General features: G+C 51.1%; 1 protein-coding gene across 8 annotated transcripts in view; it reads right to left on the bottom strand.

The window, feature by feature from the left end:
* CTIF (cap binding complex dependent translation initiation factor) overlaps window positions 1-24,191 on the bottom strand; it is a 326,254-nt gene that overhangs the window by 181,114 nt on the left and 120,949 nt on the right. For all 8 annotated transcript variants that reach the window (XM_005224342.5, XM_010819001.4, XM_015460146.3 and 5 more), the window contains exon 6: window positions 17,721-17,796. In XM_005224342.5, the coding sequence (XP_005224399.1) occupies window positions 17,721-17,796 (76 nt within the window). The remainder of the gene's footprint in view (window positions 1-17,720; window positions 17,797-24,191) is intronic.

Here is a 24,191-nt window from a genome sequence, read left to right as displayed (position 1 = left end):
GGACTGGGGCGAACGAAAATAACCGGGCTCCTCCGCCGCCAGGAAGAACGAGACCAGAAATGGCACCCCGGCCAATAAAGGAATAATGGACGCTTCACACCCGCACCAACACCTCCCTCTTCCCCCCCGGCCTCCGCTGCTCCTTCCACCGCCCAGGGACGCGGAGCAGGGAGGCGCTGGACAAAGAGTGCAACCTCGCTGAACCAGGACTGGCCCCGGTCCCTGGGACACCCCTGAGATGGCCGGGGTGTTCCAGCAGCCCTGGACACGGCTCCAGGAGTAGGCGGAGGGTGGGGCTGCACACGGGTGACCCCCCACTCATCCTGAGCTTGGGGACCTCTCCTGGAAAGACTGCTGGGTCACCGGGGTGAGGGTGTGCAGGAGGGTGGCCCTGCCTCTGGGCACAGGGGAGGGCCTGCTCTCAGCTCTGGGTGCCTGGGGCCCCTGTGGCCTCCCCCTCCCAAGCCCCAGTCATTCCAGACCTGAGGAGGGTGTGGGTAGGGCAGCTATTGCCGTCTGTGAGGTGCCCTGGGTCCGGCAGGGTGGATAGGGAGCCATCTCGTCTGGCCTTGCCTGGGCCTGCTACTCCCCACCTGCCCCCATCTGAGGGATCAAGCTCTCTGTCACTGAGCAAAGGAGTCTGGGTACATGGTCTGGCCCAAAGCAGGGCATTAACCAAGTGCTACAGGGGCAACATTTCTTTTTAGGAGACCCTGCTGCTGCTGCTGCTGCTGCTGCTACTGCTAAGTCGCTTCAGTTGTGTGCAACTCTGTGTGACCCCGTGGACTGCAGCCCACCAGGCTCCTCCATCCATGGAATTTTCCAGGCTAGAGTCCTGGAATGGGTTGCCATTGCCTTCTCCTTAGGAGACCCTAGCCTGTCCCTAATGAAGCAACAAAACTCCCTTCCCTGGCCACTGTGGGAAGATGTATACAACCCTAGGAACTCCTCAGATATCCCAGGGAGAGAGCATCAGGGTGAGTCCGGCCTTAGGACTCAGCCCTTGGCTTCCTAGAACCTCCTTCATTCGCGTATTTCTCTGCTCAAGGAATATCTGGTTGAGTCTTCATCGGTCAAGTCCCAAGGCCTGAAGCCTCTGCACCAACTGCTCTCTCTGCTCCTGGACACGTCTGCTCAGGACGCCGGGACCTCCCGCCCGACCCCGTTCTCGTGGCCTCCACGTCTCCTGAACCACAGTTAGTTCTGCAGCCCTTAAGGCCACATCTTTTCTTTCCTCTCTAGAGATCCACCTTCCTGGCCATCCTTCAAGGCCCAGTTTGTGGTCTGTCTCCTCCAGAAAGCACAAGCCCAAGGAGAGCCAGGAAACAACCAGAGAACCTCAAAACTGGCCTAGAACCCAGTCCTCCAAACGTCCACACAGTCCCTGAGGACGGAGGTGGTCTGATTCATCCAGGAGGTGAAATCTGACCAGGCCATCAAAGAGCGGGGAAATTTGACCAAGGGAGTGGTAAGGACCCTGAAGGGACGCGGGACAGGGTGAGCAAAGGGTGGCTCCACACAGCGGGGAGGCAGCTGTGCACGTGGCCCGAGGTCTACGGGGCACACGGGGCTTCTCTGAGATCTCTGTCTTCGTAGATGGGGAAGTTCACCCAAATCGCTGTCCTCTGCCTCCAACTCCCATCCCCAAGGCACAGAAGGGATGTGGGTGGTTCCCAAGCAAGCTTCTTGTCTGTCAAGCTCTCCAGTTCTGTGCTCGCTTCCAGGTGTAACGGGGTCACTTAGTAAGACCGCTGCACACCAGTAGAGTGGTCATCACATGACCTGGTTTATATTCCGAACCCCAGCAAAGCCTTGCGATGAAGTCAAAGTCGAACACAATCCCAGGTTACAGTTGAAGAAATGGGAGCCTGGGGAGAATCACTTTGGATGGATTCCAAGATGCTCTGCACATGGAACCCAAGATGACAACACAGCGAACTGCAGGATTTTGTCACCTGTGTTAACTCGCAGGGCTTTTCATTCTATTTAGACTCTAGATTAGTGGTTATCAATCTTCTCCTGTAAAGGGCCAGGTGGGATATATTTTAGGCTTTGAAGGTGGTGGGGTCCACATCACACTACTCAACTCTGCCTTGTAACACAAACCACCACAGCCTCCGAACCAATGAATGGGCATGGCTGTGTGCCAATAAAACTTTATTTGCAGAAACAGGTTGCAGGGCTGAACCTGGTCTATGGACCACAGTTTGCCAACCCCTCTCTAAGACCCCAGTTGTGTTATGGATTACTGAGGCTGTCATGTAAGGGAGGCAGATGTTTCTGGGGGCCCCCTGGAGCCAGAAAACACTTGATATCTCCAATCACCGCCTTCTCTGCATTCTACCCCAACCCGAGACTGTGAGAATCTGGTGCAGACTTAGCCAGTGGCCCGCTTCCCAGGAACTTTCCAAGCAGCCGCCAACAAAACTCTTTAACCCCCCAATAATCTTTTCTTATAAAAATACTCTCAAACAACAAAAAATAAAAATAGGCTGGCCTCACAGCATGCACAGGTCTAGCTACCTGATGGCCTCAGATAGGAAACCACGGATCGAAGAATTCCTGGTCTCCTCCTTATTGTGTGGGCGCCTATTTTTATCCTGAGGGAGGAAGTACTGTGCGGGGAGGGGTGGCCAGAGAGCAGAGGGGGGTCTCCAAGGTGAGCCCTCCCACTCAGAGAGTGAGCAAGGCTTGGGGGGAGGCCACTGGAAACCTTTCCGATCAAAACAAAAGTAAAAACATCTCTTCCTCTTGTCAAAGGTGTCAGTAGGGGCTCCTCTCCCCCTCTCCCCACCCCCTTCTCCTTTCTTTCCATTTTTAGTGCCTACAGCAGTAGAGGGAAAAAAAAAAGAAGATATCCATTTTCTTGTTCTTGCTTATTAAGGAAATGACATTCACCCCTAACTCGCTGTACGTGACTACAGTCGCCTAGAATTAGAAAATGGTTTTCCATCACCTCTTCCTCCCCGTGACTTCTCACAAAGGGGCGCCGGGCTGCCTGAATTCCGATCCCACTCCCCCATTTGTAAGCTGTGTGATTTGGGGCAGGGAGCTGATCAGCTTTCGTGTCTGCAAGATGATGATAACGTAGGGCCTCCACTCCACGGGGTGGCTATGAGAATTCAGAGTTGATGCGTGCAGACACAGAACTCAGATGGGGCGAGGCTCATGTGTGCCCCTATGAAGGACTCTGGGGGTGCTGGGGGGGGGGTCCCCCGGGGCAGGAGCAAGTCAGGGCTCATTTAGTCATTCACCTGGTGTCTAATGAGTGCCTGTGCGAGCCTGCCGAGAACGGAACATGCCAGAGGGAGAATGCAGGCGGACCACAGAAATAAAGCAAGTGTGCAATGGGCACTGCAAAGAAAAATTAACTGGGGGCAGGGGGATGGCAGAGATGGAACGGAGTGTTCAAAAAACTTGACTGAGAAGGGGACATCATTCCAAAGACAACATCAAGGGTCAAAGGAGATGAGCAACAGCACAGCCTCCACAGGGATGTGTGAGGAGAAGTAAGATAAGAAAAACAAAGCACCGGCACAGTTCCTGCAGCCTGGAAGGCACTCGGCCAGCGCAGGCACTGCGACGCAGTCCCTGGAGACGCTCATCACAGGGACAGCAAGAGAATTACACATCCTGGTTCACGGGAAAGAGCAGCCCCGCATGTAAACTCAGCCCGTCACGACCAAGACAACGCTGCATCCGCAGAAAAGGGCCCAGTGGATCCTGGCGGACTCGGTGAATGAAGTCAGACTGGGACTTCACCCGGGAGGACACGCGGGGAATGCAGTCACCCGTGGGACGTGAGAAGGGGCGTGAAGCAGGACCTGGGGAGGAGGGCAGGCGTGAGGTGGTGAAAGGGGACTTCGTTTCCTCATGCCTTTGCTCCTTGGCATCTCAGGGCATTTTAATAGTCATCCTTACGCTGTGACTTAGCACATCCTAGAGTTTCCAGAAGACTTGGTCACAGAACTGGCATTGCTCGCGGGAATGATAAAGTCACTCCTTCCTATCTGGAGGGCTGGGAACCGGGCGGCTTCAGGCCAGTGCTGGGCAGCCTGCTTTCCACCAACCCTGGGTCCACACCGCAACAGCGCCACCTGCTGGAGGAACCAGGCTGCTTCCGTGCTTGCCGTCCCCGCAAGCACTCAGAGGAGTCCAGGAAGTCTGATCATCAATCTGGAGGGAGGTGATTTTCATTCTGAAAGCTCACATCTCTCAGATTTTGGGCAGGGGGTGGGGTGGTTCTCAACCTGACCTATTCAGGGCCAAGCAGGTAAATGGAGTGCTTAACCCCAAGTCTCATGGTCCCCTTCTCCTGCCCTCTCTCTGGTTCCGATGTGAAGAGGGCACTTGGGCACATCCATGAGGCCAGGAATCCCACTCGACTTAGTCATGCTCCCTGCCCCCTGTGTGCACCACGCTGACCTCACAACAGTGGGCCTACACGGTAAGTACTTTAAACTAGGTCAGTCACCAGAGGATCAGAGCAATGGACCTGACCAGGTCAGGGTGAGCTCAAAACTAATTGCAAACAGTCACAGAATTTAGTTTCAAAATTTCCTAACAGGAAAGCGAAAAGGGAAGTAAGCTGGGCTATGCAGTTACTACTGACAGACAAAAGGCAGCAGATGTAACATTTGTCTGATAGAGAAGTCAAAGAAAAAAATGATCAAAATGTGTCCTTTGAGAAAGCCTTGGGCAAGATAAGACGTAATTCAACCACAACGTCTTTCCACTGGGGTTTTGTGTAAGATGCAGAAGCATCCAGGGCCGTGTGTGCGGAAGAGAGAGGCAGTATTTCTGCAGGGCCCCAAGGAGACGCTGAGGAGAAACTGTTAAGTTACCACATCTCAGGGGGAAGGAGCTGGGGATGGTGTCTGAGCTGAGGTCTTGGGCCAGAGGTGAGGCGAGAGGAATGAGAGGGGAGGCCAGAACCCATTCAGGCTGGATGCCCTTGCCTTCACACTGAACTCAGTCAAGTTTATGGGGCTCCATCGATCCACTCCGGTATTCCTGCCTGAAGAATTCCACAGACAGAGGAGCCTGGCGGGCTACAGTCCATGAGGTCACAAAGAGCTGGAGCAACTATCACACTTTCAACCCACTCAGGACCTGTTTATCCAAGGGCAGAAGTCAGCCCTTTGTGACCTCCCCGCCCCACCCTCCCCCACCCCCCCCGCCCCGCAGGAGCAGGTGCCTATAGGCACAGATGAAGCCGTCTGGTGTGGGGAAGACCACCGGTACCCTTCACTTCGTGGGTGAGCAGCCTCCTTGTCTGTGCAGCTGATAGACAGGCGTGCCCTCCTGGGAGCTGCCACGTGTTCCTGGGGGTCTGAGGACTGGAGGGGTGCGGATGGGGGTCCCTGGAGGAACGTCAGGCCTGTGCCCAACAAGGGACACTCTGACACTCTGACCAAACAGGTGTTCCCCTCCCCCATGTGGCTGCCTCATTCACGACCTCATCCTCTCCCTTGTTCCCAGAAGGCCTGAGCCTGGAGGGCCTGGGTCCTTTGGGGGATAGTGCTGAGTGCCACGTTGGCATCACCAACAGGCAACAAGGCAAGGATACCTTTGGTTGCTGAGGACGAGGGACCTCTCGCTGCAAACATGCCGGCGGGGCCTCTGGGGTGGCGCGATGGTGCCCTCTAGTGGGAGCGGATGGAAGTGTGGCCATCTGTGCCTCTTTCCGGCCACACCTGACCTTGGGGCCGCACCTGGGGCAGCTGCGCAAATGCTGAGGGCTGGAACGCCCACATCACTGCTGACCGGCGGGCAGGCCAACCCCCTTGGCAACAACAGAGATGCCAAAAATGCAGGCGGGACCGCTCCCACCGCCAGGACTCCATTCTAAGTCCAAGGCTTCCGCCCTGCCCTGTGGCTACACCACCTGGAGCCATGAAGGATGTCCCCCAGAATCCAGGTCGCCATGCTGAGAGCCTCCAGCTGCCCCCCACCCTCATCCTGAATCTGAGCTCTTGGGGGGAAAACCTAGCCTCAGCTCACCTGAGGCGGCTAAGTTTGGGGACGCCAAAATCTGGCTGCTGGCTGGCACCCAGCCCAGCTCACTTGCTCCTCCCCTTCAACTATGACTACAGGGAGGCAGGCCTTGAGGACAGTCAACATCACCTTTACGAAAAGCATCAGCCTTTACTAACCAACTAAAAATGCCTCTTAAGCGTGGAGAGCTGTGCCTGGCAGACATGGGTACTGGGACCTACTGTCTGATCTGCTGCCCCAGGTTCTTATGTGGCTCCAGGGGCCTGAGTCCCAGCAGTGGGGGTTTCTGAATTCCCTTCCACTGTGCAGCTACAGCCAGGCAGGCCATCTGAGGACCAGCCGATAGAGTCCTTGGCTTCGGCTGGAGTGGAGAGCAGAGAGGCACCCAGGTGTCAGCAGCTGAGCTCTGACCGAGGCACTCCCACCGAGGACCACTCACTGTGACGTGTGCCACGTGTGACTCCCAATGAAACAGACAAGCTGGAGCTGCCAGAGATCAACCACATGAAGTTGGGGGCCACCAGGGCCCTCAGCTTCTGACTCAGCTGTGCTTCCAGGTCCCAGGCTGCAGAGACCGCACGGCGCTGGGGAGGCAGGTGGGGGAGTATGCAGGGAGGGGACTGCACTTCCCTCTGAGGGGTCCCTGACCTGGGCACAGCACCATCATCCACTCAGACACTGACAGCTCCGACTGCGCCGTTATCATCAGAGCACCATCTCATCTCTCTCCTAGCCTGGGCCCCTCCTGGGCAACCCTATCTAATGCAATTCTCTCTTTCTCTAAAAGGCTGGTGCCAAGTGCTTGTCCATGAAGATGAGTGAGGCAAGCAAGCGAAGGAGAGAGGAAATCGGGGCAGAAGCAGGCTGTTTACCCCACTGCCTCCCACCCCCACCAGCTCCTTTGCTGCTGGTGGGGTCACGTGTCTGGTTCTGTCCAGTGGGCTGTGGGTACAAGTGACACGTCACACCCAGAGCACGACTCTCCAGCTCTCTGTCTCTGCCAGGGTGACCTGGGTGCTGTGGACTGAGATGGTAGGGCCACAGAATGGGATCCAGCTGGAACTCTGGGCCCCCACTTGGGGAAGGAGCTGCCCTATAGAGCAGCTGAATCTCAATAAGTAAGAAATAAGATCCTGAGTGTGAAACCTCTGAGATTTGGGCATCTGTTTAATATCATGCCATGGCCTATAGTATTCTAACACAGCAGATGATTGAAAACTCCTGTTTTGTAATGAATAAGTAAATAAATAAAAAGACACACGTCCTGGATATCATACCAAGAGCATAACCAGGTTCGTGTCAAAGTTCTGCTGGGAAATGATGGTAGAAACTCACAGGCAGAGGGGATGGACTGAACATAAAGACAAATATCTGCGCCCTCTTTTGGGTGGGAGAAGTGGCAGGCAAGTGGGCAACGAGCTTCAGGGCAGACTTCTCCCTCCATCCATCTGTTTTTGTTCCCTGCTGTCTCCAGATGCGGAGAGGAGGCAATAGGTCTCTTTCTGTTAATACTCCCCAAACCCTGGCTTCTGTGTAAGACTCCAGGAAGCCCAGTCATCTCTGCTCAGGCCCCTGAATGCTGTGGGTGCGCTGGGAGCCCCTGGCCTATGGTTGGGCCTTCCCCTCCATTCAGTGATCTTCAGTTGCGTGCACGGTGTCTCTGAGATGTATTTGGAAGTGGGAGGTGTTTTTTGGGGGAGGTCACCATGACTGCTCTCTCCCCAGTGACTGGCATTCAGTGGCTGAAACCCTAGATGGCCGCACATACTAAACAGGTGCATATAATTAAGGTCTGTTCCATCCCAAATGCCAGGCTAGCTGACCCGAAGGCCCCAAGGCCAAACAATGGGTCCAACCGGCCTTGTCTATGAGGGGCTTTGAACACCACTAGGAAAGTTCAGAAAACAATCATCCGCATGTGTCCCCACGGGACCTCAGATTCTGCCACCAGGGCTGTATGTTTGGGGATCAGGAAGCCTGAGGGACTTGTCCTAATGAGACCGTATGAAATGCAAATATCCCCAAAGAGGGGTCAGGCCGTGAGCACGATCAGCTATAGCTTTTCAACTCCTGTGGATAATTTTGAGAAAACTGTAGACTTTCTGTGATGCTTTAACAAACACAGATTCCTGGGTACAATTCAGTGGGTGTGGTCACAGGCCCCCAGGATGGCCCCCAAGGCCTTCCCCTTCTGATATTCACACCGCTATATAGTTCCTTCCACGTCGTACCAGGATTGGTCTGTACAATCAACATAAAGCCTGTGGCAGGGTGAGCGTGCCACTTCTCTGATTAGGTTAGAAAAGAGCAGGTCTACCGTGCTGGACACTCTCCACTCTCTCACCATGACATTTCTATGTCTGTCCGTCTGTCTCCCTCCCTCTCTTCCTTCCTCCTTCCTTCTCCCTCAGATCTCTTGCTTTGGAGGAGCCATGCCGTGACACTCAAGCAGCTTAGGGAGAGGCTCATGAGGATGAAGCCTTCTGCCAGCAGCCAGGGCAGAACCGAGCCCCCTGCCCTCTGCCGTGGGAGGGAGCCACCACGGAAGTGGGTCCGCCAGCCCCAGCCCAGCCTTCGGGTGACTGCAGCCCCAAATGACACCTGGGTCACAGCTTTGTGAGAAGCCCTGATCCAGAGCCACTTGGCTAAAATGCCTTCAGATTCCTGACTCTCAAAAACTGTGGTAATAAATGCTACTGTTTCAGGTTACTAAATTTTGAGCCATTTACCCAACCAAAAAAAAGATACCCCATATCCAAAGGCAAAGGAGAAGCCCCACAAGATGGTACGAGGGGCAAAATCGCATTTAGAATCAAACCCCATTCCCACCAGAGATGCTCAGAGGGCTCAAACAAACCTTGTGTGCACCAGGACCCAGAGACCCCACAGAGACTGAGCCTGACTGTGTCTGAGTGTCTCCTGTGGAGGCACAGGTCAGCAGTGGCCTGTCGCAGGGGCAGGAGCTCTGGGTGCAGCAGACCTGGGTATGGCATAAGCCCTCTTGGAGGAGGTCACCATTAACTGCACCATAGAGCCCCCAGAACTTACACAGGACTGGGAAACAGACTCTTGGAGAGCACAAACAGAAACTTGTGCACACCAAAACCCAAGAGTAAGGAGCAGTAACCCCACAAGAGAGTGACCCAGACTAGCCTGTGAGTGTCCAGGAGGCTCTGGCAGAAGCATGGGTCGGTGGTGGCCCGCTTCAGGGTCGGGGCACTGAGTGCAGCAGTGCGTGCCTGGGACCTTTTGAAGGAGGCCTCCAGTGTCTTCATTACCTGCACCATAGTTTGGCCTCAGGTGAAGCAACAGCAAGGGAACACAGCCCTGCCCATCAACAGAAAATTGGGTTAAAGATTTACTGAGCATGGTCCTGCCCATCAGAACAAGACCCAGTTTCCCCCTCAGTCAATCTCTCCTATCAGGAAGCTTCCAGAAGCCTCTTATTCCGATCATCAGAGGGCAGACAGACTGTAAACCACAATTACAGAAAACTAATCAAATTGCTCACATGGACCACAGCCTCGTCTAACTCAATGAAACTATGAGCCATGCCGTGTAGGGCCACCTAAGATGGATGGGTCATGGTGGAGAGATCTGACAAAATGTGGTCCACTGGAGAAGGGAATGGCAAACCACATCAGCATTTTTGCCTTGAGAACCCCATGAACAGTATGAAAAGACAAGAAAGTAAGTCAACATGCTACTGGAGATCAGTGGAGAAATAACTCCAGAAAGAATGAAGAGACAGAGCCAAAGCAAAAACACCACCCAGTTCTGGATGTGATGGGTGATGGAAGTAAAGTCCGATGCTGTAAAGAGCAATACTGCATAGGAACATGGAATGTTAGGTCCATGAATCAAGGCAAATTAGAAGTGGTCAAACAGGAGATGGCAAGAGTGAACATCGACATTTCAGGAGTCAGTGAACTAAATGGACTGGAATGGGAGAATTTAACTCAGATGACTATTATATCTACTACTGCGGGCAGGAATCCCTTCGAAGAAATGGAGAAGCCATCATAGTCAACAAAAGAGTCTGCAATGCAGTACTTGGATGCAATATTAAAAACGACAGAATGATCTGTTTGTTTCCAAGGCAAACCATTCAATATCACAGTAATCCAAGTCTATGCCCCAACCAGTAACGCTGAAGAAGCTGAAGTTGAAGGGTTCTATAAAGACCTACAAGACCGTCTAGAGCTAACACCCAAAAAAGATGTCCTTTTCATTACAGGGGACTGGAATGCAACAGTAGGAAGTCAACAGATACCTGGAGTAATAGGCAAATTTGGCCTTGAAGTACAAAATGAAGCAGGTCAAAGGCTAACAGAGTTTTGCCAAGAGAATGCAAAGGTCATAGCAAACACCCCCTTCCAACAACGCAAAGGACAACTCAACACATGGGCATCACCAGGTGGTCAACACTGAAATCAGACTGATTATGTTCTTTGCAGCCAAAGGTGGAGAGGCCCTATACAGTCAGCAAAAACAAGACCAGGGGCTGACTGTGGCTCAGATCATGAACTCCTTATTGCTAAATTCAGACTTACATTGAAGAAAGTGGGGAAAACCACTAGACCATTCAGGTATAACCTAAATCAAATCCCTTATGATTATACAGTAGAAGTGAGAAATAGACTTAAGAGACTAGATATGATAGATAGATAGAGTGCTTGATGAACTATGAACGGAGGTTCGTGACATTGTACAGGAGACAGGGATCAAGACCATCCCCAAGAAAAAGAAATGCAAAAAGGAAAAATGGTTGTCTGAGGAGGCCTTACAAATAGTTGAGAAAAGAAAAGACGCAAAAGGCAAAGGAGAAAAGGAAAGATATACCCATTTAAATGCAGAGTTCCAAAGAATAGCAAGGGGAGATAAAAAAGCCTTCCTCAGTGATCAATGCAAATAAATAGAGAAAAACAATAGAATGGGACAGACTAGAGATTTCTTCAAGAAAATTAGAGAGATACCAAGGGAACATGACAAGCAAAGATGGGCACAATAAAGGACAGAAATGGTAGGCACCTAACAGAAGCAGAAGATATTAAGAAGAGGTGGCAAGAATACACAGAAAAAAAAAAAAAAGATCTTCATGACCCAGATAATCACAATGGTGTGATCACTCACCTAGAGCCAGACATCCTGGAATGTGAAGTCAAGTGGGCCTTAGAAAGCATCACTATGAACAAAGCTAGTGGAAGTGATGGAATTCCAGTTGAACTATTTCAAATCCTGAAAGATGATGCTGTGAAAGTGCTGCACTCAATATGCCAGCAAATCTAGAAAACTCAGCAGCGGCCACAGGACTGGAAAAGGTCAGTTTTAATTCCAGTCCCAAAGAAAGGCAATGCCAAAGAATGCTTAAACTACTGCACAATTGCACTCATCTCACACTCTAGTAAAGTAATGCTCAAAATTCTCCAAGCCAGGCTTCAACAGTACATGAACTGTTAACTTCCAGATGTTCAAGCTGGTTTTAGAAAAGGCAGAGGAACCAGAGATCAAATTGCCAACATCCACTGGATCATCAATAAAGCAAGAGAGTTCCAGAAAAACATCTACTTCTGCTTTATTGACTATGCCAAAGTCTTTGACTGTGTGGATCACAAGAAACTGTGGAAAATTCTGAAAGAGATGGGAATACCAAACTGCCTGACCTGCCTCCTGAGAAATCTGTATGCAGGTCAGGAAGCAACAGTTAGAACTGGACATGGAACAACAGACTGGTTCCAAATCGGGAAAGGAATATGTCAAGGCTGTATATTGTTACCCTGCTTATTTAACTTATATGCAGAGTACATCATGAGAAACGCTGGGCTGGAAGAAGCACAAGCTGGAATCAAGATTGCTGGGAGAAATATCAATAACCTCAGATATGTAGATGACACCACCCTTATGGCAGAAAGTGAAGAAGAACTAAAGAGCCTCCTGATGAAAGTGAAAGAGAAGAGTGAAAAAGCTGGCTTAAAACTCAACATTCAGAAAACTAAGATCATGGCATCTGGTCCCATCACTTCATGGGAAATATATGGGGAAACAATGCAAACAGTGAGAGACTTTATTTTTGGGGGTTCCAAAATCATTGCAGATGGTGATTGCAGCCAAGAAATTAAAAGATTTTTGCTCCTTGGAAGGAAAGTTATGATCAACCTAGAGAGCATATTAAAAAGCAGAGACATTATTTTGCTAACAAAGGTCTGTCTAGTCAAGGCTATGGTTTTTCCAGTAGTCATGTATGGATGTGAGAGTTGGACCATAAAGAAAGCTGAGCACTGAAGAATTGATGCTTTTGAAGTGTGGTGTTGGAGAAGACTCTTGAGAGTCCCTTGGACTGCAAGGAGATCCAACCAGTCCATCCTAAAGAAAATCAGTCCTGAATATTCATTGGAAGGACTGATGCTGAAGCTGAAACTCCAACACTTTGGCCACCTGATACAAAGAGCTGACTCACTGGAAAAGACTCTGATGCTGGGAAAGATTGAAGGCAGGAGGAGAAGGGGACGACAGAGGATGAGATGGTTGGACGGCATCACCGGCTCTGGACATAAGTTTCAGTAAGCTCAGGGAGTTCGTGATGGACAGGGAGGTGTGGCGTGCTGCAGGCCATGGGGTCGCAAAGAGTCAGACACAATTGAGTGACTGGACTGAACTGAACTGACTACACAGCGGTAGATAACTTGGCTTCCCTGGTGACTCAGATGGTAAAGAATCTGCCTGCGATGCAGAGACCTGTGTTCAATCCCTGGGTTGGGAAGATCCCCTGAAGAAGAGAATGACAACCCACTCCAGTATTCTTGACTGAAGAATTCCATGAACAGAGGAGCCTGATGGTCTACAGTCCATGGGGTCACAAAGAGTTGGACACGACTGACCGACTAACACTTTTGCTTTCAGAAGATAACTAATACAGTGGATCTAGGGTAAGACCCAGAAAGCCGCTCAGAGACTTAACTGTTGGTGGTTTCCTGGGGGCAAAGCAGGTTCAGGGTGTGGGTGATGTGTGTGGTGTGTGGTGTATGGGGTGTGTGTGTGTGTGTGTGTGTGTGTGGTGGAGGTGAGTTGTGGTGTGTGGTGTGGGTGGTGTGTGTGTGTGTGTGTGTGTGTGTGTGTGTGTGTGTGTGTGTGGTGTAGGTAAGTTACGAATATCAAAGCCCATCCACTGTGTGGATCCTGACTTGCAATGGAGACGAGAGGTGAAGACCTCCACCCCGGCACCTCTAAAAACTTATGTCCCACAAGGGCCCTGGAGACCAAGAATGCTTGCTGACGGATTGTTCCTAAGAGAGGGTAAACCCTAGGGTATGAAACCTGAGTGAGACCTTCATCTGATGATTTTTAAAATCTGCTTAGTAGGGAGCCATTTCTTTAAATGAAACCATTCATAGAAGACTCACTTAGAGACACAGGCAGACCGTTCTGGATGGGGCTGAGCGGGGGTCCCTTGAAGCCTGCTTCTTCAGCTGCCCCACTCCCCCGACCAGCAGAGCCCCCGAGACAGCTCTGGAAAACTCCAGAGATTTACAGTTTGCAAACCTCTGATCTAATCCAACTGCGTCGTTTTACTGGTGAATAAACCAAGGCCCACGGAGGAAAGGTCACGCAGCACGTCTGTGGCGGATGCTTCGAAAGTGAGTCTCGTGACCTCTGACGCAACGTGTCCGCTCTTCATGGCAGGCCACCCAGGACAAATGCACACGCTGGGTGGGGGACAGGAAATTGTTCCCTCTCCAACCTCCTAACAAAGGGGGGCCCACAGCCTGTCCACAGGCAGAGGGAGCCCCTCCCACGAGCCAGGCAGTGCTCTCAGTGCTTCCCGTGAATTTACGTGCTCAACCGCCTGGACAACCCCAGGAACTCCACTCTCATTATCCTATCGTACACAGGAGCAAACAGGCAGAGCAGGCTAAGTAACTAGCCCGACTCCTTGGCTATTCAGTGGCACGGCCAGGATTCCATGAGGTCCAGACATCAAGCCCTTCACCTCTGCATACGCTGCACCTCCCCTTCCCCAAGTAAGGGCCCAGCTCTCCTCTCCACTCTAGGAGGACTGCGAGGCCCTCCACTCTGCTCCCCAAGGAGCTGGCAAACAGTCCCCCAACAGGAGGTGCGGTCATACCTGTAACTTCCAGGATGCCCCAGGCCTCTGGCTCAAAGGCCACTGAGCGGTCAGCACTGCTCCCAGGGCAGGGGGTGCCCCTCACCTACACCAGCGCCTTGAAAATGTATTTTTTCTACCAATAACAGGCACTGTAGGCATTTAGGAACAGAGTGATAAGGCAGCGACTTCTGAGTATTTTACCTTTTGTCTTTGGCACCAGGGTTTGCTTTATATTAACCATGAGAACTGAGTACGGATCTGCCAGGGTCCATTTCATTATTGCAGAGGGTATTTCATTAGCAGATACTCTGTGCCTCTGACCTACACACCACATCCTAGGCCCTACTCATTAGTTCTCTTTCAAACACAGGAAAGTGACTCAGTCTTAGGCCGAGCAAAATCAGTACACAGAGCATCCCCACCCCATCCCCATCCTCCTCACTCGGACTCCCCGACTGCTAAGACTGCACCACGCCTGCCGCTCCTTCTATCTGTGGATCCACATACTCATCATGACTCATATTTTTCTAAACCATTCAAGGACATATTGCAGACATGAGGTCACATACCCCTCAAATATCATAGTGAGTGTTTCTCAAAAACACTGATCCATCTAACGGTCATGCTGCTGCTAAGTCGCTTCAGTCGTGTCCGACTCTGTGCAGCCCACCAGGCTCCGCCATCCCTGGGATTCTCCAGGCAAGAGTACTGGAGTGGGTTGCCATTTGCCCCTAAGTCAGGACACTTCTATCTAAGAAATAGTACTGTTACAGACCTCAATTCACATTCTTCCGTTGTCCAACAAGGTCTCTATTGCTTTTTGGTCCAGGATCTCAGAAAGGAACACATACTGCATTTTGGCGTCTGCCGCTTCAATTCTCTCTACTCTTGAAGACCCCGCAGTCTTTCTCTGTCTTTCATATCCAAGCAGTTTTAAAGGATGGCCCTTCTATTTGGTTCCTCGGGACCAGACGCAGGCTGTGTTTTCTTGGCAGGAAAACCCCAGGAATGATGCCGGGCTTTCTCTGTGCAGCACGGCAGGGGCACAAGGTGTCCACCCATCCCACACTAATGATGCTAGCTCTGATCGCCTGGTCAGGCTGGAGCCTGACAGGTTTCTCCACCGTAAAGTCACCACACTTTCCCTTATAATGAGGTGACCCTATGCGTGCCCCAGTCTGGTGCCCAGTGCCCTACTAGGCAGGGAGGAGTCCAAACAGAGTCCCACAGTCTCAATAAGTTAAGGGGACAGACTTCAAAATTCAGGGAGTGCAAGGCCACCAGAATTTGGAAGGCAGAGAACCAGAGAGGATAAAACTGACCATAGAGAAAAATCCAGAAATTGCAGGCACTTGAGTCTTTAGCTAAGCACAAATTTCACACGTGTGTGAGGAAACTTCCAGGGTTGGTGAAAAGCTACCTGCAGTGAATTGACGGAATAATCCCCTAAGATCAGACGTGGCTGGAAGTAGTCTGTATTCCCAGCCAACATGGTGGAAATGCCTCCTAGGACATAAGGCAGCAAGTGGCAACTTCAGAAGACTATTGGCTGAGCAGTAGAGCAAAATCTGCTTGAAAGGTTTCGCACCTAATGAAGCTTAGAAAGCAAGCCTTTAAAGGATCAAACTCTATTCTATTGAACTGTATTTTGGAATAAAGGTCAAAATATTTTAACAAATAATAATAATGTCCAATACCCAAAAATGTGAAATTCTTAGTATACTGCATCTAATATAAAATTACCAAGCATGTAAGGAAAAATATGCCCCATACTCAAGAGAAAAATCAATGAACAGAAACAGACTGTCAAACATCATGGATGGCAGGATTAGTAGAGGATATTAAAACAGCTACAATCAAATATCCCATATGTCCAAGAAGACACAAGAAAGCATGAGCATGAAGAGGCCAGAAATAGAAGATAAATACAAAAAAATCCACACTGAACTTCTGAGATGACCCACATAATGTCTGAGATGAAACATACACAGGACAGGATTAACAGGAGATTAGACACTACAAGAAAAACTTTGTGTACTTGAAGACAGAGCAATAGAAACTCTCCAAAATGAAACAGAAAAAGACTAAAAAATACGTGGACGACTTCTCTGTTGGTCCAGTGGTTAAGAATCCATCTGCCAACGCAGGGGACATGGGTCCAATCCCTGGTCCAGGAAGATCCCACATGCTGGGGGGTAACTAAACGCATGCACCCTAACTCTACTGAGCCCACGCTCTAGACCCCGTGTGCAGCAGCTGCTGACCCTGAGCACCGCAACTAGAGAGCGGCCACTACTTGCCACAACTAGAGGAAGCCTGTGCTTTCACAACAGTGAAGACCTAGCGCAGCCATAAATAAACAAATTCAAAACAGCCTGACACATTTAAAAAAAAAAAGCAGAGTTTTGGTGAGCCACAGGAAAATATGAAGACGCATACCATGCATACAATTAGAATTATAGTGGGTGGGTGGGTTCCAGTGGAAGTGAGGAGAATAATGGTTGAAATGTTTCCAAATTTGATGAATGCTACGAACCTACAGATCCAAGAAGCTCAATAAAGTCCGAGTGATTTGAAAAGACCCCGATGCTGGGGAATGATTGAAGGCAGGAGGAGAAGGGGATGACAGAGGATGAGATGGTTGGATGGTATCACCGACTCAGTGGACATGAGTTTGAGTAAGCTCTGGGAGTTCGTGAGTTGGTGATGGACAGGGAAGCCTGGCATGCTGCGGTCCATGGGGTCGCAAAGAGTCAAATACGACTGAGCGACTGAACTAAACTGAACTGATACATACACAAGGAAAAACGAGCCCAAGTCACATCCTAGTCAGATTGCTGAGGCCTTGACTATACATTCTATCACCTCCCGTTAATGGGCCCATAATCACTCAACAACAAAGTAGGAAAGAATCAAAGGGAGAGGGAAGAGAAGAATGGATGCAGGTGACATACCAAGACTGACTCAGGAGAGAGCAGGCAAGGGCGGCATGGTGCGTGCATGGCAGGCCACCACGGAGCCCGGTCACCCAGCTCCTCCTCTTCTCTGCAAGACGTCTTGCCTCTTTCCCAGAAGCAGCTACATTCCTACTATGTATGCTCAAAGCCCAGCACCAGAAGCCTCTAGGGACCTGGATTCACTGTCTCTGTGCCAAGTAAATCCTTTTGTTCCGGAGCCTGGCCCCATTCAGGAAAAGGAGTCCAATCAATGACAAAATCAGCAAGTGCAGCAGACACCTGGAGGTTGGTAGGACAAGTCCACAGGCCTAAAAATAGCCCTGACCACATTGGGAACCGAAGCAGCCCTGCCAGTTCCACCAGAACACTGCAGTTTGCCTCACCTCAGACGTTTCAGGTCAAGGAACAAAAACTTCCCAGTTCGCTGGGCTGCAGGGCACCGGCCATTTCATCCATCCTCCCCCAGCATCTGAGTGCAGGCTGCCACACACACATCACCATGGGACACTCTGTACCAAGGCGGGTACCCGCCCTGGCCCACCTACTGTTGCAGTACATCCAGCTGTACCCTGCGAGAGCCAGGGGCCAGCGCCGTGTTCAGGCCCTGTCCAGGCTGCGAGCAGGGGGAGGGCTGTTGTTGGAGACGCTGCCCCTGTACCTACCTGCCAGGCTGGGAGGACCTTCTCGATGTCATTCAGGTTGATTCCGTCCCCATCTTCCAGCTTCCCTTTTCCACACCTGGGCCAGAAAAGACATAATGGCATTGAAAGGACTGCTCACTCAAGCATTGTGTCCCAGCCCAGCAAGCAGGAAGAGCAGAGACGATTGGGAGAGACCCGGTCCTGCCCTTCTCAAGGCTGCAGAATCAGCCCTTTCCCACCTGGAGCAAACGGCACCCTCCTTCCTCAGGCCTGGGGACACAGACCTTCCTTGAGGACAAAGGACTGGATGCAGGCAAGAATGTGGGGCCTGGGGGTGGGGTGGGGGCACTAACATGACGTCCCACCCCTAGGAAGGTGAAGGGTACCAGAGTTCCCCTCTATCTTTCCAGACAAAGATGCTGAACTCCTTGCCAATGAACGCCCCAAAGTGTATGTGTATCCCAGATCCTGCAAAGCCCATCATCCTGCCCAGTTACACCAACGGGAAAGCAACTGAACAGAGAGACCAAGCAACTTTCTTGAGGTCACACAGGCCCCCATTCAGCTTCCTCTCTCCTGGGACTGCTACTGGGCCAGTCCAGCAATCCCGTTTTGTCTGCACATCTGCTGTGGGTGGGCATACCTCCAGGCTAGAGGTGCTGGCCCGGATTCACTAGCATATGTCCATGTCTTCCCCATATTTAAAGGTGTAGACTCTGGAACCAGACTTCAGGAGTTGGAGCCTTTTATCACTTACTAACTGGGTGATGCTGCACAAGTCACTGTTTCTCTCTGTACCTAAGTTTTCTCATTAGTAAAATGGGGATAATTGCTAAATCCTGAAAGATGATGCTGTGAAAGTGCTGCACTCAATATGCCAGCAAATTTGGAAAACTCAGCAGTGGCCACAGGACTGGAAAAGGTCAGTTTTCATTCCAATCCCAAAAAAAGGCAATGCCAAAGAATGCTCAAACTACCGCAAAACTGCACTCATCTCACACGCTAGTAAAGTAATGCTCAAAATTCTCCAAGCCAGGCTTCAGCAATACGTGAACTGTGAATTTCCAGATGTTCAAGCTGGTTTTAGAAAAGGCAGAGGAACCAGAGATCAAATTGCCAACATCCGCTAGATCATTGAAAAAGCAAGAGAGTTCCAGAAAAACATCTATTTCTGCTTTATTGACTATGCCAAAGCTTTTGACTGTGTGGGTCACAATAAACTGTGGAAAATTCTGAAAGAGATGGGAATACCAGACCACCTGACCTGCCTCTTGAGAAATCTGTATGCAGGTCAGGAAGCAACAGTTAGAACTGGGCATGGAACAACAGATTGGTTCCAAATAGGAAAAGGAGTACGTCAAGGCTGTATATTGTCACTCTGCTTATTTAACTTATATGCAGAGTACATCATGAGAAACGCTGGGCTGGAAGAAGCACAGGCTGGAATCAAGACTGCTGGGAGAAATATCAATAACCTCATATATGCAGATAACACCACCCTTATGGCAGAAAGTGAAGAGGAACTAAAAAGCCTCTTGATGAAAGTAAAAGAGGAGAGTGACAAAGTTGGCTTAAAGCTCAACATTCAGAAAACAAAGATCATGGCATCTGGTCCCATCACTTCATGGGAACTAGATGGGGAAACAGTGGAAACAGTGGCTGACTTTAATATTTTAGGCTCCAAAATCACTGCAGATGGTGACTGCAGCCATGAAATTAAAAGATGCTTACTCCTTGGAGGGAAAGTTATGACCAACCTAGATAGCATATTCAAAAGTAGAGACATTACTTTACCAACAAAGGTCCATCTAGTCAAGGCTATGGTTTTTCCAATAGTCATGTATAGATGTGAGCGTTGGACTGTGAAGAAAGCTGAGCGCTGAAGAATTGATGCTTTTGAACTGTGGTGTTGGAGAAGCCTCTTGAGAGTCCCTTGGACCACAAGAAGATCCAACCAGTCCATTCTAAAGGAGATCAGTCCTGGGCTTTCTTTGGAAGGAATGATACTAAAGCTGAAACTACAGTACTTTGGCCACCTCATGCGAAGAGTTGACTCATTGGAAAAGACTCTGATGCTGGGAGGGATTGGGGGCAGGAGGAGAAGGGGACGACAGAGGATGAGATGGCTGGATGGCATCACTGATTCGATGGACGTGAGTCTGAGTGAACTCCGGGAGTTGGTGATGGACAGGGAGGCCTGGTGTGCTGAGATTCACGGGGTTGCAAAGAGTCGGACACGACTGAGCGACTGAACTGAACTGAACATCATATGGCAGTTGGAGGATCAAATTAGTTAATATACTGAAGTGCTTAGAACTGTGCCCAGCATATAGTAAACACTATTATAAATGAACATGTACAGAATATATTGTAACAGTAAATACAGGCAATAATTAAGTAAAATCATAATAAAATAACAAGGTAAAAATATTAATGCTACTAGGAATACTGCTACCACTATTTCTGTCATTGTTATTATCGTCACCGGGGCTGAGCAGCAGCGCAGCGTCTAACGACAGCACAGATTCTAGAGCCAACACAGCCTCATGCAAGTTACTCAATTTTTCTGCAAGCTTATCATCCTTTGAAGTGAAAATAATAATAGTTCTTACCTCCTGAAACTGTGCTGAGTTTAGACGATGGGCGGCAAGCAGTTAGAATGGGACTGGTGTGTGCTCAGAGCCTAGTGAGTATTAGTTATTACTTCTGCAGTGGTTTTTTTCACTAAGTCGTGTCTGACTCTTTGCAACCTGGTAGACTGTAGCCCACCAAGCTCCTCTCCCATGGGATTTCCCAGGTAAGGATACTGGAGTGGGTTGCCATTTCCTTCCCCAGGAGATCTTCCCCACCCAGGGATCGAACCCAAACCTTCTGTATTGGCAGGCAGGTTCTTTACTACCACTGAGCCACCAGAGAAACGTATTATTATTAGCCCAGGTGTGGCAAGAGCTGCCCAATGGGCTGGTGGCAGCATTTTCCAGCTGCAGTTAATGCAACTCTCAAATTTCAGAGCAATTAGTTTATTTCATCAAATATTTTCACAGCATCTCTTGTGTTTGGGGATCTGCCAACCTTTCCTGGGGTCGTGGAAAATAAATCCCACGTGGTTCCTGCCCTCAAACGGCTCACAGGTCCAAGGAGTCCTCAGCTCAGACTAAGAGGGCGCTGAGCCTGAGCACCAGCAGGGGGCAGCACGAGATACGTGTTATCAAGTCCTACAGACTGAGGAGCCCTGGATCCCTAAGGAAGAGAAACCGGGGGGCGGCTGCAAAACCCAGCAGGGCTTGGGGGAGGTCAGAGGGACGGGGCGGGGGATATGGTCGACGCCCCCATCAACACACGCTTCTGTCCTTGGGGGCTCTGTCTCGGGCTGGGCCCTCGGGGTCACAGGCCGGCAGGAAAAGCAGCGGAGCTCAGAGGAGCAGCACCCAGAGCGGCCGGGGGAGGAGGGAGAGGAGCTGGGAGGGGAGCTGGCCCAGCAGAGCATCTGGGAGAACGTCCCAGGCGGAGGCCTGGAGCGAAACACCGCGCGCAGCCAGCAAGGAGGTCCGGGTTCTAGCGGGAGGTGGGTGGGGGGCAAGGGCGGGGCCCAGGGGCAAGAGGAATTGCAGGGCCCGCTCTGGAAGCACAGCGCGGGTTCCGGCCGGTGCAGCTGGGGTGGGAGAGGGGTGTAAGGGGACTTTCTTGCCCCTTCCGGCCCCACCCTAGTGGTGATGGTGCAGGACTGCAGAGCTGGAGAGAGGTCTGGAAACATGCCTCTCAGCTAACAACTCTGCCTGGTAGAAACATGCTGGCCCGCAAAGGCACCGATTGCTCGCAGTCACCTGTGTTCCCTGAGTCCTGGCAGCGCGGAAGGAGGGAACCGGGCACTCTGGCCGACAGGAATGGCTGACCCCCCACCCCCAGGTCAGGTGCGCAGGGACCGCATCTTTGACTCCAGTCCCCCTCAGACACTTGCCTAGCTTGCCTGGCCCTTTAATTCTCACCTCAGCAGCCTCTAGGGTCCGATGGGCAGGGAGGGCTGCTGTCTCCCTAGGTCTGGGGCTCAGAACTCCCTGGAGGGCCAGGCAGGTTGGAGGAGGTCTTAAGGTGGCTACAGACCAGCTGAGTCACTGCTGCCAACAGGGTTTCCAAGGCAACAGCCTTCTCTGATTTCTGTCCCTCCATGGAAACGCGGGCTGCGGGAAGCCTTGGCAACCGGGTGGGACCCTACTTCCAAGGGCTGCTGCAGAGGCTGGGCATGTCGAGTGCATCCCCAGTACTGCCAGACCCTAAGGGGCAATGCAGCCCCTGGCTCAGCCACAAGGTGGCCACGGGGCGCTGCACCTAAACTCTCCAGCAACCCAAGAGAGATGGGATTTGGCCAGAGAGCCAGTGGTAAAGAATCCACCTGCCAATGCAGGAGACCCAGGAGACGCAGGTTCGCTCCCTGAGTGGGGAAGATCCCCTTGAGGAGGAAATGGCAACTCACTCCAGTATTCTTGCCTGGGAAATCCCATGGACAGAGAAGCCTGGTGGGCTACAGTACATGGGGCCAAAGAGAGTCGGACATGACAGAGCGTGCATGCACACACACCCACACACCCCCCAGGTGTCACACACACACACACACACACACACACACACACACACACACAACAGGTGTCACACACATACACACACCCCAGGTGTCACACACACACACACACACACACACACACACACACACCCACCCCAGGTGTCTGGTGAACGGTGGGGAGACTGTCAGCAAGTCTGGGCCGCTCCTCCCAGTGAGTAAGCCTGGTGATGAGTGGGTGTGGCTGGTTCTTCCAGATCCACAAGGGACAAGGGCCCTCAGCAATAGGGGAACCTTTCTCTCCCTGGACAGTCATTTGTTACTGCTGCCAAACTGTATTTTTTTAGGCTGTTAATTTGCATGAACTGGTGCAGACACCTTCGGAAAACCTGACTCCACCACTCGATCCCCACTGGACAGACTCAGTCCATGAGGTAGTGTCATCACTTCTGTCCTCTGGGCCTCAGTTTTCCCAGTGGTTTCACCATCCATGTGCTCCCAGGGCAAAGAGGAGAGATGGGCACGTCCAGGGAAACGCCACCTCTCTCGGAAGCCTTCCCCAGACTGTGCATCAACCCCCCTCCACCGCTGGCTTCTCGGCCCCGCTCTCATTTACTTTATTTAACTCGCACCTGTGTACTCTGAGCGTGTACGCACAGTCTCAATTATGAATGGGCTCATGTCTCCTTTTAACAGTAGAGTGGACAACAATACTTCTGGGAAGGGACTGTATTGTATACTCTGTGTGTTCCTCACCATTTGGGGACCCAGCCGGCCTTGTGACCAGGCTTCAGAGGTGCAAACTGCTCCTTCCTTTCCCAAGGCACACTGCAAGTTCCGACCGGCCCCCACTTCAGGGCAGGCAGGAGCATCACTTCTGCAGAAAACCAGCTCCTGAACTTGACCTGAGCAAAGGTCAGTTCAGTTCAGTTCAGTCGCTCAGTCGTGCTGACTCTTTGTAACCCCACGAGCTGTAGCACCCCAGGCCTCCCTGTCCATCACCGACTCCCAGAGCCTATCCAAACTCATGTCCATCGAGTCAGTGATGCCATCCAACCATCTCATCCTGTCATCCCCTTCTCCTGCCCTCAATCTTTCCCAGCATCAGGGACTTTTCCAATGAGTCAGCTCTTCGCATCAGGTGGCTAAAGTATTGGAGTTTCAGCTTCAACATCAGTCCCTCCAATGAACACCCAGGACTATTCTCCTTTAGGATGGACTATTTGGATCTCCTTGCAGTCCAAGGGACTCTCAAGAGTCTTCTCCAACACCACACTTCAAAAGCATCAATTCTTTGGTGCTCAACTTTCTTTATAGTCCAACTCTCACATCCATACATGACTACTGGAAAAACCATAGCCTTGACTAGATGGACCTTTGTTGGCAAAGTAATGTCTCTGCTTTTTAAAATGCTGTCTAGGTTGGTCATAATTTTCTTTCCAAGGAGTAAGCGTCTTTTGATTTCATGGCTGCAATCACCATTTGCAGTGATTTTGGAGCCCCCAAAAATAAAGTCTGACACTGTTTCTACTGTTTCCCCATCTATTTGCCATGAAGTGATGGGACTGAATGCCATGATCTTAGTTTTCTGAATGTTGAGCTTTAAGCCGACTTAAGCTGAGCAACTTAGCTTTCCTAAACTCAGAAGCCTGGAGGGCCCAGCCCTGTGCAGTCCAGTAGCTCAGGAGGAAACTGGCCCCAGTGCTGCCAAGGGGGAGGACGCAGGGGACGGTGAGCGGGTGAGCGGATGGACGGGTGTGAGTGAGGCAGGGTCAAGGAAGCCCTGAGGTTGGGTCTCTGCTTGGCACTATCTCCTCCTAACAGGATGCCTCCATGTTCAAGGGCATCTCCTCTCTCCATCCCCAAAAACCATCCCAAAAGTTCATATAGAACCCACACAAGCAGGGGCAGGACAGGCGAGAAGACGGGGTCCCCTG

The sequence above is a fragment of the Bos taurus genome, chromosome 24 (genome assembly GCF_002263795.3).
Source record: "Bos taurus isolate L1 Dominette 01449 registration number 42190680 breed Hereford chromosome 24, ARS-UCD2.0, whole genome shotgun sequence".
Lineage (NCBI taxonomy): Eukaryota > Metazoa > Chordata > Mammalia > Artiodactyla > Bovidae > Bos > Bos taurus.
This window is presented reverse-complemented; position numbering and strand designations above follow the sequence as displayed.